This window comes from Bos javanicus, chromosome 15 (assembly GCF_032452875.1).
Source record: "Bos javanicus breed banteng chromosome 15, ARS-OSU_banteng_1.0, whole genome shotgun sequence".
Taxonomy (NCBI): Eukaryota; Metazoa; Chordata; class Mammalia; order Artiodactyla; family Bovidae; genus Bos; species Bos javanicus.
The window spans coordinates 76,644,388-76,659,806 of NC_083882.1; the positions used below are offsets into that span (position 1 = coordinate 76,644,388).

Sequence of the window (15,419 nt, forward strand, 5' to 3'; positions counted from 1 at the left end):
ACAGTCTCACACCAACATAGCTATAGTCACGTTTGCCACAGCCCTCCGCACACGTGCCCCTCAGGCCCGCTTTGCACAATAATACATCACATACATGTTCATGCACTGATGCAAGCCAAGGCCTCCCGTGCCAGAGTGTAACAGGCTGGTGTTCCGAGCAGGTGAAGAGCTCATCGAGGCTGCAAAGAGGAACGATTTCTGTAAGGTACTAGTGCCAGGCTCGGGCTTCTTCCCCTTGGCAGCCCCAACGGGGCCTGGGGAGTGGGGCCTCTGGCTGGGCCAGGAGCTGCTTGGTCAAGATGCAGTCATCTGTCTTGACCTGGCCCTCTGGGGGGGTCTCCGTGTGATTGTTCCAGTCTGCCCCGCCCCGCCCACAATCATTGTCCCTCCTTAGGGGCTTCCTAGCTCAGTCCGTCTGTCCCCAGGGCACAGAAAGGAGCGAGTCTTAGAGGAACCACAGGCTCCAAGGCTCCCAGGGAGTCCAAGGGCACCTGGGATGAGAGATGCCCAATGTCTCTCCCTTGCACTCCCAAAAGACCCCTGGAGACCTCTAGGGAGCCTGGGGCCTGTGTGAGTTGGAGGGGCGTTTCTGTGGTGGGAAGGAGGGTGGTCTCGAGGTGCCCCAGCCTTGCCCTGCCTCCTGCCCCCAGCTCCAGGAGCTGCACCGAGCTGGGGGTGACCTTATGCACCGTGATGAGCGGAGCCGCACGCTCCTGCACCACGCGGTCAGCACCGGCAGCAAGGAAGTGGTCCGCTACCTGCTGGAGCACGGTGAGCTGTGCCCCTGGGGCCCCCGGGGCCGCGGGGAGGCTGCTGGGCCTCTCTAACCTCTTACCCCCGCCCTTCTCCAGCGCCCACTGAGATCCTTGATGCCGTGGAGGAAAAGTGAGTATCTGGGCAGGGCAGGACCCCAGTTACCCTGGAAACCACCCAGGCTTCATCTAGCCCCTCCGAGTGGATCCTGTCAGAGCCCATAAAACCCTTCCTGGCCACATCTGTCACCCTCTGGGCCACCCTCCCCCCACCGTCCCGCCCCAGGACCCCACACTTCCTGCCCCTTCTGATGGCCCCCGAGGAGACAGGAGGGCCCAGAGGACTGGATGGGGTCCACAGCCAGCCCCTGTTCCCCCAGCGGGGAGACCTGCCTGCACCAGGCGGCAGCCCTGGGCCAGCGCACCATCTGCCACTACATCGTGGAGGCCGGGGCCTCGCTCATGAAGACTGACCAGCAGGTGAGCAGAGGGGCAGGGCGGGCACGGAGGAATCCACGCAGACACAGAGCCACCCTTCCCTGAACTCCGCCCATGGGAGAGGGGAGCCTGGGGGAGGGCGGCCTCGGGGGATTCAGAGCTGGCCTTCAACACAGCCCGAACCCCAAACTTGAGATCACAGAAGGCAGCTTCTCCCGAGGGAAGCGCCCTGCTTTCTAGTCTGTTGGGGCCAACAGGCTCCTGAGGTGATGGCAGCTCCCCGCCCCCGCTCCCATCCAGGGTGACACTCCCCGGCAGAGAGCGGAGAAGGCTCAGGACACGGAACTGGCGGCGTACCTGGAAAACCGGCAGCATTACCAGATGATCCAGCGGGAGGACCAGGAGACAGCGGTGTGAGGGCCGGCCAGCCCCCTCCTGGCCTCCGCGCTGCCACATTCCATTCAGACGGCCACAGAGGGACCCGGCCCCAGGGAAGGAGCCGCGTGCTGTTCCCTGAGGAGCTGCCCAGACCTAGGGCTGGACTCTGAGGAGCTGGGGGGGTCTCACCCCGTCCCCTGAGGCCACAGCCTAACCCGGAGGGAGGCTCACAGGGGACCAGGAAACTGGACTGGGCTGGGCAGGCCTGGTGGTGGGGGCATGGCACTGGGGGGGGCCCACTGCTATGGGGGCCGTGGAGTTCAAGGGCCGCAGCCAGGAGGGCAGAGGGCCTTGAGGAAGCCCCCAGGAAGAGGCTTCGTAAGCCTCCCAGCCCTTTGGGACTGTCACTCTGAGGCTCCTGGGGGCTCAGCCCCCTCTCCTGCCCTGACCCCCCACCCCGACCCGGGGTCTTCTGCTGCATCTGCCTGCCCGCTGCCCTGCTTAGCACCTCCCCTGTGACCCTCCTCCCAAACCCTGTCATTTCACCTCCGACTCTGTGGCCTGGGGGTTGGGATGGGGCTCCCTCATGGTGACATGTTTACAGCTGGGTGTGACTCAGTAAAGTGTATTTTTTTTTCCTTTCTGCTTTTCTTTTTTTGGGGTGGGGGTGGGGGGGGGTCTTCCTGAAGCAGTGGGATCTGCTGGGTTACCCGCAGGGTTGAGGGACTGGATGCCATGAACGCAGACCCATTTCAGGGGGTCCTGATTCCTGTGTAGGGGTGGGGTCTGAGGGCCTGCCCGGGACCTGACCTCGGCCAGGCTGCGGGGCTCGCAGGGGCTGGGGGAGGAGCCAGTTTCCTCCAGCTTCCCGCTTCCCGCTGGGACGATAACAATGAAAGTGAAAGAGGTGGGGCAGGGGCCAGGCCTGGTTTCTTGGGCCAGGCCTGGTTTCTTGTGCCCGGTTGCCCTGTGGCTGGGCAAGCCCCCTCCCCCTGGCCTCCACCACTCTGGCTCCTACGGGGACCTGAGGAGGCGATGCCCGAGGACCCGGCTCACAAGAGGTGGGCATTTGCAGCCTTTGCAGGGCCGGATCTGGAACTTCTCAGACGGCTCCTGTCTGCTTTTAAGTCTTAACCAAACCCCAGCCTGCGGGCTCCTCCTTCCTCAACTCCCCCCGCCCCCCGCGCGCCCCCTCCAACTTGCGCTCCGAGAAGAGCGCACCCCACCGCAACACGGAGTAGAGCATCTCCCTGGACCCTTGGTGAAGCGATCCAAGGCGGGACTGGTGCTCCTTCCCCAGCATCTAAGGGTCGCTGAGAGTCTAGCGGGTCCTGGGAGGTGGAGGGGGGGGACGCGACGGGGTTCATCACTGCACCCTCCCGGGGCTGGCGGACAGAGCCGCACACCGGCTCGAACGCGGGCCCCAGGCCGGGACCTAGGACACACCCGGGGCTCTGTACCCTCTTCTGGTCTCCACCTAAGGTTCCGTGGCCGTGGAGGGAAACGGGCGTCCAGGGGGAAAAGGGGACAGCAAACCGGGGCTGGGGCCGATGGATCGCCAGATTGGGGCATGGGGAATGGGGTGCGGGGACCAGACGGAGGCCCGGGGCCGGGAGAGCCCGGGATCGGAGGATGGGGGGCCCAGGAGAGCCGGGTGTCTGAGAGCCGAGGGCAGAGGCCGGGTGAGGCGAGGGTGTGGGGCGAGCGGCGGAAAGAGGGGGGTAGGGGCGCGGGGAGGGAGGGGAGGCGGGGACGCTGGGGTCGGGGGCGGCGCGGGCTTGAGGGGAGGGGGCGGGGCAGGTCCTTCCTCGGTAGGGGGGAGGGGGCGGGGGCCCATGTGACCGGCTCAGACCGGTTCTGGAGACAAAAGGGGCCGCAGCCGGAGCGGGACAGCCCGGCGCGGGAGGGAGCGAAGCCGCGCGCGCGGGCAGCGAGCGAGTGAGCGTGCGGGGCTCCGGAGGGCGCGCGGCGGCTTTGGGCCCCCCAGCCGCTGCCCATCTGGGGTCCGGAGGCGGGGAGGGGGTCTGAGCTGCGTCCCGGGCTCCAGGAGGCCCCCGGGGAGATTCCTCCCGCTGTGCGCCCGGGCTGGCGGCGAGCGGCCAGCCCCCCCAAGTCCGCCGCAGTAGCAGCCCGACCCTTTGGGCCTGGCCTGGGAACTGGGGCAAAGTTGGGGGGGTGGTCCACGCCTGCGGCCCCCGGGGGGGACTCTGACCCGTGCTCTCCCCTCAGGATGCAGCGCCGAAGCTTCCTCCTCCTCGCCCTTCTCGCCTTGCTGGCGCTTACCTCCGCGGTGGCCAAAAAGAAAGGTGATGCGGCGGGAGCGGGGGACTGAAAGGGGGCCGGAGGCCAGGTGAGGCCAGACCACAGGAAGGGTGAGTCCTGAGCTCTGTTCCCCGGCGTTGCAGACAAAATGAAGAAGGGAGGCCCAGGGAGCGAGTGTGCCGAGTGGACCTGGGGGCCCTGCACCCCCAGCAGCAAGGACTGCGGCGTGGGATTCCGCGAGGGCACCTGCGGGGCCCAGACGCAGCGCATCCGGTGCCGGGTGCCCTGTAACTGGAAGAAGGAGTTTGGAGGTGAGGTGGGGTCCCCGCGGAGGGTAGGCGGGGGCCCAGCTTCAAAGGCCCCTTCACAGGCTGCCCAGCCCTAACCTCCCGGGCTCTCCCGCCAGCCGACTGCAAGTACAAGTTTGAGACCTGGGGGGCGTGTGATGGGGGCACAGGCACCAAAGCCCGCCAAGGGACCCTGAAGAAGGCGCGATACAATGCCCAGTGCCAGGAGACCATCCGAGTGACCAAGCCCTGCAGCCCCAAGACCAAAGCCAAGGCCAAAGGTTAGCAAGGCGGGGTCGGTAGGGATGGGATTGTCACAGGTGGCTGCCCCCATCTGTGAAGGCAGTGAAGCTGCCGTTTTTGGATACTGGCCAGTGACTTCTTGATGTCTACACTGTCTTTCTATAGGCAGAGACCTTAGGTGGGTGGTACTGAGAGCTCTGCAGATGGAGTTTGGGAGGTTGAAACCCTGGCTCAAGTAAAGACCAAGTCAGTGGTTCTGTTGGAGCCTTTGGCTTAGGATCCAGGGCAGTGGGCCTGGAAGGGCCTGGCTTTGTCATTTCCCGCAGGTGGGGCAGTTTCTAGCTGGGAAGGACTTCTTTACTGCCTCTATCCCTTAGCTTCCTTCCTGACTCCTGACAGTCCTGGAGGCCAACCAGGCAGAGGGGCATATGCCCACTTCCCAGGTGAAGGGACTGAGGCTGTGTTCCAGGGCTGCTGGGAGTAGGACTGAGACTGGGAACTGGGAGGTTTTCTGATTTCCCAACGGAAGTCTAAGCTGGCGGAGTGAAGAGCGTCCCAGGGCATCACAATGGCTGCCCTGGCCCAGGGGCTTCCCGGCGGGCTGATGGAGAACCACCAGGGGGCAGAATTTTGTTTTCTCTAATGTGCGCGCTGCAGGGAAGGGTGGGGGGGTCTCCACTGGGTCACCCGAACCCTGCTAATGCAGTGTTTCTTTCTTGTTTTATAGCTAAGAAAGGGAAGGAAAAGGACTAGCGGCCAGGCCCGGATGCCAAGGCACCCCGGCTTCACTCGGAGGCCCGGCCCACGCCCTCCCTCCACAGGCTCAAGATGTTACCCACCAGTGCCTTCTGCCTCCTCGTTAGCTTTATCAATCATGCTCTGCTTCTTCCCTTTCACTTGCCCACATCACCCCAAGTGCCCAAAGTGGGGAGGGACAAGGGATTCTGGGCAGCTTGAGCACCGCCCCCCTCAAAGGTATTTGATTCCCCTGTACCCACTTTTCTTTTTCCCCTACTGGATGCCATTACTAAGAAATAAATAAAATAAATATCTTTTTGTTCCCAATAAAAGCTTTTCTTTTAATATATAAAAGCCCCTTCCCAGGGAGTTTGCTGTGGTGATTTGTTGGAGGTGGGAGAATGGAGGAGAGAGAGGTATGGAGGGAACAGTGGCTTTTGGGGGTTTGGCGGTGAGTGCTTCTCCAGAGCTCATGGAGAAAGAACGGTTATGAACATTTCTTCCAGGGGCCCCTCTTGACCCCTGGAAGGGTGCCCCCGGTCAAGTCCCCTGAGCCCTTCAGTCCTGTTTCTCCAGGGCCAGGCCAGGGGTGGGGAGGGAACCCGGGGGCGATAGGACTGACTCCCCCATCTCAGTTTCCCCCAGGTCAGGATCTTTGGGTCCAGCCCTGCCCATCCCCCCTGCCCCCATCAAGGAAGACTCTTGGGATCAAATCCACCCCACCTGGGGGTTTCTCCCTGGTGACCCACCGAAGCATCCCTCATACTCCACAGAGGCCAGTGCGAATACCCCTCGCAGTCCCACCTTCACTACACATGACCCAGGACAAGCCCCCTCTTTGGGGAGAGGGTCAACTCCACAGAAGGATGGAACCGCTCAGCTCAGCCTAGGGTGGGAGGTGGCGGACCCCAGTTCCTGAGTGAACCCCTGATCTCCCCACTGGCCCATCCTGAATGTGACCCAGGCGTGCTATAAAGGGTATGTTCAGGGCCCACTCTGCCTGGCTTCCAGCCAGCCCACCCCCCACACCCACCCAACCAGAGCCTGGCTGAGTAGCTGCAGCAAGGGGAGTCTCTGCCCCTGGAGTGGCATTTAGGAGGAGGGGCCGAGCCTACATGCGGGATTGTCGGGGGCAGAAAGCACCGGTTACAGCAGAATAGGGGTCCCTCCCCTTCCATTCCCTTCCTGAGCCTCCTTTCCCAACCACTGGCCCTCTTGCTCCTCCCAAAGGAGGCTCTGCTCCCCTCCAGATGTCCCTTCTTTCAGCCATGCCAGCCAGTCACAGTGGGGCAAGGTGCCCAGGTAGGCCAGTGCCCCCCAGCTCCCTGAGGCAGGACAACAGAGATGGGTCAGACTGTCCGGCTCAGTCACCTTCTGGGGCTGATCCTCCTCGGCCTGAGCAGAGACCTGGTCTCGGAATCCAGCCAGAGCTTCTTCTGAGCCTCACAGGGTCTTGGGGACCTCAGTTCTCTTCGGAGAACCTGAACACTGAGAAGTGCCTCCAAATCTCTCCAGGACATCAGCTGAGCCACGTGGCCACCCGCACACGCACCAGCACCTCCAGTGGCACCCCTGCCTGCCTACCTGGCAGTGCCAATGTTTCGATACTGGCAGAGCAGCAGGTGCCGGAAGGTCTTTTTAAAGGTGGCGTTGCAGAGGGCGTAGCAGGCCGGGTTGATGGTGCTGTTGACGTAGCAGAGCCAGTAGCCGATGGACCACACGGTCTCGGGGATGCAGCTCTGGCAGAAGGTGTTCACCAGGACCATGACGTTGTAGGGCGTCCAGGTGAGGATGAAGGCCAGCAGGATGGCGAAGATGGTCCGAGTCACCTTGCGCTCCCGGGCCGCCACCTGCCGCTTCTTCCGCACCTGGCTGCGGGCGATGCTGGCAAACTTCCGGGCCACGTTGGCTGCCGGGCGCATGCCAGCCGGTGTGGCAGGCACGATCTCGATGGCTGTCACACACTCGTTGCCTGTCTGCTTCGTTACAATCTGGATCTTGGACCATTTGGAGGCCGGGTTGAGGGTCCGTGGCTGGAGGGGGGGTGCGGGTGTGGCCGGCGTGGTGGCCTCTGTGGTTGACAGCTCTGTGGGTGGGCGTTCCTTGGTGTTTTGGGTGGCGCTGCCCGAGCTGGACTCATTGGAGGTGTCCTTGTCGGCCATGGGGCGCGGCGGGGGTGGCAGCACAGGCGGAGGAGCCTCCTCTAGCTTCCCATTGCGCAGCTCGCCCCGAGCTGTGGTGTCTCCCGGGGGTGGCGGTTTCTTGACGCTCTGCTTCATCAGGGGGCTCTTGAGGAAGGCCAGGGTCTTGGCCTTCTTCTCCTTCGGGCCTTCGGGCCGGTGCTTGTGAACTCGGCTGCGACTGGCCAGGGAGATGTGGACGTAGAGCACCGTCATGATGACCACGGGCAGGTAGAAGGCGGCGATGGCCGTGCCGAAGGTCACCGCGGGGTTGGACAGAAACTGGATGAAGCACTGGTTGTCGGGCACCGTCCGCTTGCCCACCACGAACTGCCAGAACAAGATGGCAGGCGCCCAGAGCACGAAGGACAGGACCCAGGCGGCGGCGATCATCAGCCCCGCCATCTTGGTGGTGCGCCGGGCAGGGTAGGTGAGGGGCTTGGTGACGCAGAAGTACCGGTCAAAGCTGATGATGAGCAGGTTCATGACAGAGGCGTTGCTCACCACGTAATCCAGGGCCAGCCACAGGTCACAGACCACGGCGCCCAGGGGCCAGTAGCCCTTGATGATGTACACGGTGTAGAGGTTCATGGAGAAAGCGCCGATGATGAGGTCAGCACAGGCCAGGCTGAAGAGGAAGTAGTTGTTGACCGTCTGCAGCTGCCTGTTGACCTTGATGGACAGCATCACCAGGATGTTGCCCACAACCGTCACCAGGCTTAGGGAGCCTGTCACCGTGGCGATGAACACCATCTCCACTGTCTCATAGCGGTTATGGGTTGACGTGACCAGGCGCACAGACTGGTTGCCCGAGCTGCCGTTGATCGGGGTGAAGTTTGCCATTTTGGACAGCGGCAATGGGCGGACAGTGTCTGGAACAAGAGAGGAAGGGGGTGAACTGTTGAAGCGCATGAGAGGCATGAGGTGAGATGCCCTGGAGTCAAGGTGACAGAGGAGCAACATCGTCCTGCAGAACCTTAGAGAACCCGGTCCCATCACTTCCTCCTGTCTCCACTCATGCAGCATTTACTGGGTGCCTACTCTGTGCAAGGGGACGACAGAGGATGAGATGGCTGGATGGCATTACTGACTCAATGCACATGAGTTTGGGTAAACTCTGGGAGTTGGTGATGGACAGGGAGGCCTGGCATGCTGCAGTCCATGGGGTCGCAAAGAGTCGGACAGGACTGAGGGACTGAACTGAACTGAACTCTGTGCAAGTGCTGTTGTAGGCGCTGCGGTTACAGACATGAAGGAGACACACACAACCTCCCACTCTCATGGAGTTCACAACCCGATCGGGGGAGACATACAAACACATGGACAAGGAAAAAGCGCTAGAATGAAAACAAGGGCAGGTGACAGAGAATGAGTCAGAGAGGGGATGGGCAGTCAGAGCTGCAGAGAGTGGCCTCGGCGAGGGCGATGGCCGAGGCCCAGAGGCACGTGCGAGGTATGGACAGGAGGCCAGTATGGGTGGAGGGGTGGGGGCAAGGGTGGTCCCTGACACCAGCACGTGCCTCAGGTCAGAGGTATTCCTTTATTCACCCTCTTTGTCACTTCTTTTTTTTTAGATTTTTAAATGTTTTTTTAATTAGAGGATAATCACAATATTGTGCTGGTTTTTTGCTATCCATCCACATGAATCAGCATTAGGTACATGTATGTCCCTTCCCTTTTGAACTTGGTCACTTCTTAACCAAAAGTTGCAGCGGGACTTGCCCACTAATCCCTATAGAAGGCACTGGGGACAAAGGCAAGAATATATACTACCAGCTAACGTGCATTGTCTACCAATCACTTTCTATGCTTTTTGTAAGTATTAATTCATTTCATCCTCACAACAAACCTAGGAAGTAGACGCTGTTATTTATTTGTTTATCGGTCGTGGGGCATGGCATGTGGGATCTTAGTTCCCTGACTAGGGATCAGACCCACACCCTCTGCAGTGGAAGCATGGAGTCTTAACCACTGACTGCCAGGGAAGTCTCGGACATTGTTATTTCTGACTAACAGATGAAGAAACCGAGGCCATAACCTGCCCAAGGCTCCATAGCTCCTGCAGCTCCTGTTGCTGTCCCAGAGCTAAGGGATCTGGCAGAGGGAGGCCCAAAGAGCCACAGGAGCCAGTGGTCCCAGAGGTGACCTGACCTGATCATGGAACAGGTGGCATGGAACCGGAAATTCAATGAGGAAGGGACAGTGCCACTGTGGCAGCCCCTCTCAGAGCCCTCCCTCAGCCCCAGGGTGTGGGGGTGCAACGCAAGGGTAGCTGGGGTCTGTCTGTGAAGAATCAGAAGCCGAAAGGGCCCGTCCGCTGAGGCAAGACTCCCAGGGCTTCCCGGGGGCCAGTGCCCGATGGCCCCTGAAGGAGGAGCAAGTGGCCCAGAGGGACTGTGGCAGGGGCACCCGTGGCCAGCCCCCGAGGGTGCGCCTCGCCTGCCAGTGCACACCGGGCGCCCTCGCCGGAAGCCCCCAAGCCTGGGGCCTCTCCCTGAAGCCTCTTCGCGTCCCCCCACCTCCTCTCCCTCCGTGTGAGGGAGGCCCACGCCCAGCGCGCTGTGCCAGGGCAGCCGTTCAGCCCAGCCTCCTTCACACCCGCCAACACGCACACCATTACACACGCACACGGGCCCATCACAGCCCTGCCAGCCCCGCAGCTCCCTGGCGTATATACGTAGTTCTGTGCGTCTGTGTGAGAGAGAGGTGGAGGAAGCGGGGTGTGGAGGAAGGAGCCCATGCCCCGCAGCCCAGGCTCCCAGGGTCTTAGCTGGGTGGCCATGCGCAAGCCACCTCGCCTCCCTGCCCCTCCCGGTCTCCTTTGCAAAGTAGAGAGAGAGGCTGCCTGTCCTGGGACAGCCTCCCTCCCGGCAGCGATGCGGGTCAGCACCTCAACTGCCTCTCCAGCATGAACGTGCACTGGAGGCTGAAGCCAGGTGCCAGGGTGACCCCCCGTGCCCGCCCTCCCCTCCAAGCCCGGCTTCAGTCAGACGCCATCACAGCCCCAGCCTCCTGGCCTGGCAGTTTCAATCCTCACACCCAAATCCTTAGTTCACAGGAGAGGCTCAAAGCAGGGTGGTGCCACCCCCAAGGTGGCAGAAGAGTCAAGGGCAAAGACCAAGTACCATGCTCACAGACTCCAAAATAGAAGCTTGGGCACCACCTTCCGGGCGAGACAGGAGGCAGAGGCACCCAGCCTGGGGAGGCTGCCTTCTATAGGCACGTGCCGGCTGGCTGGTGAGGGCTGGGCCGGAATGGTTCATCCACCAGCCCCAAGGAAACCCTCACTTTAGACCTTCCCCCCAGCCCCCCGCCAGGGTCCAGACACAGGCCAGTGAGATAGGAATGGAGCTGGAGGTACCAAACAGGAAACACATAATAGCTCTTGTTTATTGAGTGTGAACTATGAGTCAGGGATCCCTCTGAGCTTTTTATATAGATTATCGGGTTTAATCCTAACAGCAGCCAAAAAAGGCAGGTGCTATAAGTGTCTTCATCTTACTGAGGTATCTTCTAACATGTGAGGATAATGTGAATTAACTTGCCTAAAGTCACCCAGTGTGTAAGGAGGGGTGGGGGCAGAATTAGAGCCCGGGAGCCACCTTAACCCCAAGGTGCTACAACAGCCTCTTGTTTTTCTCTACTCTACCCTGCCTCAGGTGGCTCAGCGGTTAAAAGAATCCATCTGCAATATAGGAGACACCAGAGACAGGAGTTCGATACCAAGGTTGGGAAGATCCTCTGGAGAAGGAAAAGCAACCCATTCCAGTATTCTTACATGGAGAATCCCGACGGACAGAGGAGCCTGGCGGGCTATAGTCCATGGGGTCACAAAGAGTCGGACAGGACTGAGCATACAGCACAGGGATGGATCAGGGGAGGCCTGGGTGTAGGGTCTCTTCTCATTCCCTGTGGGTTCCCTCTCTTAGCTTTCCCAGAGAAAAACAGATCTCTTATCTCCATCTGAACAGCTTGTCTCCAATCAGGTGGCCAAGGGTTTACTCGCCCTGGACCTGCTTGGGGAAGCAGCCAGCTGCAGACAGGTCTAGGCAAATACTTTTCCCTCTTCCCGCCCCAAATATCTTTCAGGGGGTCACCCGCAGACATTCCAACTTCAGCCTCTGCTGGGGTGCCTCTCTGGGATTCAGGCCCCGCGGGAACCTGGGGAGCAGCCGCCGCCCGGGGATGTGTGCACCGCTAGATGGCAATGTCGGTCCCTGGGTGCAGCTCCGGACCTAGAGCGGGTGGCCGCTATTCGCCCACCGCCCGCAAACTCCAAGAGCGACTGGGAATGCAGGGGAAGTCCCAGGCAGGGCCTCACAGGGGAGGGACTAGGGGCACCTCGCCAGGCCCCGCCCCGGAGCTGCCTTGGGCTCCTCCAGGGGTTCCACAGTGGGAAATTAAGGGCACCCGGTTCCATCCGGCACACTGTGAGGCATGGGTGGGCGGGAAGGCGAGTGCGAGTTCTGTTTGTGTGTGATCACTGGGGAGCGCGAGTAGAAGCTAGTAGCTGTCTGCATGTACTGTGTGTGCGCGCTGAGCCACGCCTGGATACCAGTGCGTCCCTGTGCGCGTGAGCATGCTCGCGCGGTGTGGACACGTGCATGTGCATGTCTGTGTGTGCCTGGAGTGCTGCGGCCTGGGGATGCACACGGTTCGGGTGTGCCTGCATCTGTGAGCCTGTGTACAGGAGCAAATGCCGGACCCACCGTGGGTCCTGTGGGTCCCGCCCCTGCCCGGAGGCTCAGCCCATACGTCGGCTGTCTGAGAAAGAAGAAGGTCGGCCAAGAACCCGGGTCTAGATCGCTCCCCGCCTGTGTATGGGGAAGCGTTCCCGGCTGCACCGCAAGACCGGACTACAATCTGAGTTGCCTGGGAGACCCCAGACGTGCGGGCGTCGTCTTAGCCCAGGGCCCCGCGGTGTCTGCGTCCCCGGCGTTGAGGTGCCAAGTCCCGGACTGGGACGGACTTTTGTCGAGGGGTTGCTGTTAGAGTCTCTCAACCTGACTTGCGGGACACTAGGTTCTGCTCATTGTGCCCACTGCGCAGATACCGCCAAAGGGCGCCCAGTCCGCGGGGCAGAAGGCTGCGAGAAGCACCTCCATAACTGGGAGGCCCGGCCGGGACTTGTGTAAGGCGTGTGTAAGACTCTTTCCCATCTCACACTCCTAACCCGCCGAAGAGGCACCGCCCGGCTCCAGCGGCTGGAGAGGGCATCCGGCCTCTCGAGCCCTGGACTGGGGTGGGCCTCGTTGGGAATTATTACTGGGCCCAACCGGAGACCACGTCCCCCCCGACTCCCTGGTGGTCGAAGGGGCCCTGGCTCCCCCGTGCCCCACCCTCCCCCAACTCCCTGGAACGCAGTTCCTGCAGCCTCTGGGCGTGGGCACCTTGCTTTCCTGGGTCCTGGAGCCCCCCTTTCCCAGGCGCGGTGGGCTCGCATTCCCTGTACGCCAGGGCCAGGGGGCGGTGGTGGTGAAGGGCGGGGGTGGGGGTGGGGTGAGTCCTCGATTCCTAGGCGTTCAAGCTAGGGCTCCAGGAAGGCTGTGGTCTCTGCTGTGTCCCTGGGGCAGGAGAGGAGACTCAGGAGTTGCGGGGAGGAAGAAGGGGCGCAGGGGATTTGGCACCGACACTGCGCGTGACACTTCCGCCATGGGGCTCGGGGCTTGGTGCTGGACCTCCCAGTCTCTGAGCCTGGGCGACAAAGGAGGGGAGTCTTGGAGGGGGGAGGGCGCCAGGAGAGGGCAGGGGTGTTTTCCGTCAGAGTTCAAGGTCGCTGATGGAGGATTCGGTGGACTGGAGTGGGCTGGCGGCGCCGGGGTGGCGAGGAGACGGGCGGGAAAAAGCCTCTTTGGGGCTTCAGCGCCCGGCGCCCGGAAGAGCTGCCAGTGCAGGATGAAGTGCGGGGTCCCGCCCCCGACGGCTGCCCCGGGCTCCTGAGGGGCTGCGGGCGGGCACACACACCATCACCACCACCGCCGCCGCCCGACCTACTGCCTGTCCATTCCTTCCCGGAGGCGCACCTGGAGAAGCCTCCGAGCCACACTCCGGGCCTTTCTTCCAGCGGGCCCCTCACCCCCAGGCCTTCTGCAGCTCCCAGCACCAGGCTCGCCCCCAAAGCAGCCTGGGGCCCTGTCCTAGTCGGGCCCGCCTCGGGGAGCCTCCGAGGGTCCGCGAGCCACGCGTCCTTCTCTGCCCACCGAGTCCCCCGCCCCCGCGCCGCCGCGGAGTCACTTACCAGACACCTCCGCCCCGTTCCCCTCGCACCTGACAGACGGCGGGACTGGGGGGTGGCCCCGCGGGCCGGCGGGCGGGGCGCGCGGCCGGGCCGCGGGCCGGGGGCGGGGACGGGGTGCAGAGGGGCGGCCCCTGCTCCGCCCGCAGCTCCCGGCGCTGTGGCTGAGACTCGCGCTCACGCTCGCACTTTTCCCTGAGCCGCGTGATGTCACGGGGAAGCAGCCAATCCTGGCGGGGCCGCGCCGCCCGCCCCGGGCCGGCCACCCAACGGGGACGCGCGGGGGGCACCACCCCGGGCGTCCGGGACCCCTACTACGCGCGCCCCTCCCTGGAGCCGGCCGGAGGCTCTCCACTCGGGCACTGTGGGGAGTGGGGCACCGCCTGCGGTCCCCAGCGCGGCTTAGCGGGGGGCGCTGCCCTCCCGGGAGCCTGGGGGTGGGGTGGGGGGGGGGGGGGTGTCCGCGTTGTCATGGGGACGCGGCGCCCCCTCGCGGGCTGGGAAGGGAGCTGGCAGCCCCGTCTGGCTGCGCTCCCGCCCCCGCTCTGACCAAGCACTGGGGACGGGGAGGGGGTCTCGTGCCCCGCCCGGGTCTCTCTCCTCACACCGCCCGGCTCGCAGTGGACCACTGGGGCGCGAGTGTTTGACCCTAACAGGAGGTTATGGGTGGGTGGGTGGGTTCCGTCGGGGCAAAGAGCCGAGGGCCGACTGTTTCGAGCCTCGAGACGGAGTATCGGCCGCCAGGCAGCCAGGGAAGAGGGGGCGCCGTCGGGGCCTGGAAAGGCGCTGGAGAGAGAAGCTAGGCGACAGTCCCTAGGGAGAGAGGAGCTGGCTTATCTCACGCAACCCCGCCCGACCCCCATTCTTGCCGCCCGGCTCCCTGCTCCCGCGCTCCAAGCCGGGGAGCGGGTGCGCGGCCTTTCTCCAGCCCCGGGGACGGGACGCGGCGCCCATCCGGCCTGGAGGGCAAGCTCTCCGATGCCTGTGAGGGAAATCCGAGTGCCCAAGGTCACCTGGGGTGGAACCCGGAACGAGACCCTCGAGGGAGAGAACTGCTGGTCTCTTGAGGTGTCCGGGAACCGCGCGGGCCGAAGCCCTGGGGCTCGGGGCCTTGCCTACCCCGGAGCGGGAGGGCCGGCTGGGGCGCTCGAGGGATGAGCGCTGGGAGGCTTCAGCACCTCGGAGAGCGCCACCTCTGCGCTGACCTCGGCGGCTCCGCTCCGCCTGCGGGGACCAGCGTTCCTGCCTCCCCCCGAGACCGCCCTTCCTGCGGCCGGCCAAGGTCCGACTCGCCCCTCCTCCCCGCCCCCCCCCCCCCCGCCCCACCACAATGCCCGGGCCCCGGGGCTTGTCACCCCAAACTCTCTGAGCGCGAACATCCGATTAAACCTTAAGACGGATGGTTTCTTTGCTTGAAAAAACAATTCAAGTCCCGCCCCTCCTCCACGGGTTGGGCGGGGGGCTGTGTGCTGGGCGCGGGGAGGTGGAGGGCGTACCGCAGCGGAGGAGGCAGCAGGAGCTGCCAGAAAAGGGGCGGAAACTCAGGCAGGAGCCGGCCCCGTGGTGCTCTTCGTGTGGAGCCCTCTGTGTGAACCCGAGGGCTGCAGCTGGCGGCCTGGGCGAAAGTGAGAAGCAAGCCATCGTTTTTTACCTGAACGATCTGGTATCCCATGATTCCCATAACCAAAGGGTGGGAAAGGCCCTGATGTTCTTGCCCCCACCTCACAGAAGAGGAAACAGCCTTGGTTGGTTCATGTGACAATTAGATGGCTGTCTGCACTGGTTTCCCTTTTCCATGTCCCTCCTAGGGCCCTGGAGAGGGTGGTCCTTCTTTGAGGGTGAAAGCGTGTGTTTGTACACACATGCAGGTTGGGATGAACTGTCAGATGAGGAAACAAGGCCACTG

The 15,419-nt window shown here is 62.9% G+C and overlaps 3 protein-coding genes across 16 annotated transcripts in view; 2 read left to right on the forward strand and 1 right to left on the reverse strand.

The window, feature by feature from the left end:
- Nucleotides 1-2,206, forward strand: part of DGKZ (diacylglycerol kinase zeta) — a 43,865-nt gene extending 41,659 nt beyond the window's left edge. For all 11 annotated transcript variants that reach the window (XM_061381312.1, XM_061381313.1, XM_061381314.1 and 8 more), the window contains 5 exons: nt 162-205; nt 651-771; nt 852-885; nt 1,133-1,232; nt 1,491-2,206. In XM_061381312.1, the coding sequence (XP_061237296.1) occupies nt 162-205; nt 651-771; nt 852-885; nt 1,133-1,232; nt 1,491-1,607 (416 nt within the window). In that variant the 3' untranslated portion in view covers nt 1,608-2,206. The remainder of the gene's footprint in view (nt 1-161; nt 206-650; nt 772-851; nt 886-1,132; nt 1,233-1,490) is intronic.
- Nucleotides 2,207-2,509: 303 nt separating this feature from the next.
- MDK (midkine) lies at nt 2,510-5,430 on the forward strand. 4 transcript variants are annotated; one of them, XM_061381321.1, is made up of 5 exons: nt 2,510-2,629; nt 3,798-3,874; nt 3,974-4,141; nt 4,237-4,398; nt 5,088-5,430. In XM_061381321.1, exons 1-5 carry the CDS (start codon nt 2,604-2,606, stop codon nt 5,111-5,113), a joined length of 459 nt encoding a protein of 152 aa, XP_061237305.1. In that variant the 5' UTR covers nt 2,510-2,603; the 3' UTR covers nt 5,114-5,430. The 4 variants fall into 4 exon arrangements, with proteins under 4 accessions (XP_061237305.1, XP_061237307.1, XP_061237306.1 ...); XM_061381323.1 differs by lacking the exon at nt 2,510-2,629 and adding an exon at nt 2,654-2,877; XM_061381322.1 differs by lacking the exon at nt 2,510-2,629 and adding an exon at nt 2,900-3,050.
- Nucleotides 5,411-13,642, reverse strand: CHRM4 (cholinergic receptor muscarinic 4). Its single transcript, XM_061381318.1, has 2 exons — nt 13,517-13,642; nt 5,411-8,150 (listed from the first exon to the last, which is right to left on the reverse strand). Exon 2 carries the CDS (start codon nt 8,119-8,121, stop codon nt 6,679-6,681), a length of 1,443 nt encoding a protein of 480 aa, XP_061237302.1. The 5' UTR covers nt 8,122-8,150; nt 13,517-13,642; the 3' UTR covers nt 5,411-6,678.
- Nucleotides 13,643-15,419: the final 1,777 nt, after the last annotated feature.

What these genes read in the sequence shown, in the direction of transcription:
- MDK (XM_061381321.1), top strand. Translation starts at nt 2,604, where the DNA reads ATGCCCGAGGACCCGGCTCACAAGAG. An exon ending in GAGGACCCGGCTCACAAGAG is followed by an intron (nt 2,630 to 3,797) that starts GTGGGCATTTGC and finishes CTCTCCCCTCAG; the next exon opens with GATGCAGCGCCGAAGCTTCC. An exon ending in CGCGGTGGCCAAAAAGAAAG is followed by an intron (nt 3,875 to 3,973) that starts GTGATGCGGCGG and finishes CCGGCGTTGCAG; the next exon opens with ACAAAATGAAGAAGGGAGGC.
- CHRM4 (XM_061381318.1), bottom strand. Translation starts at nt 8,121, where the DNA reads ATGGCAAACTTCACCCCGATCAACGGCAGCTCGGGCAACCAGTCTGTG.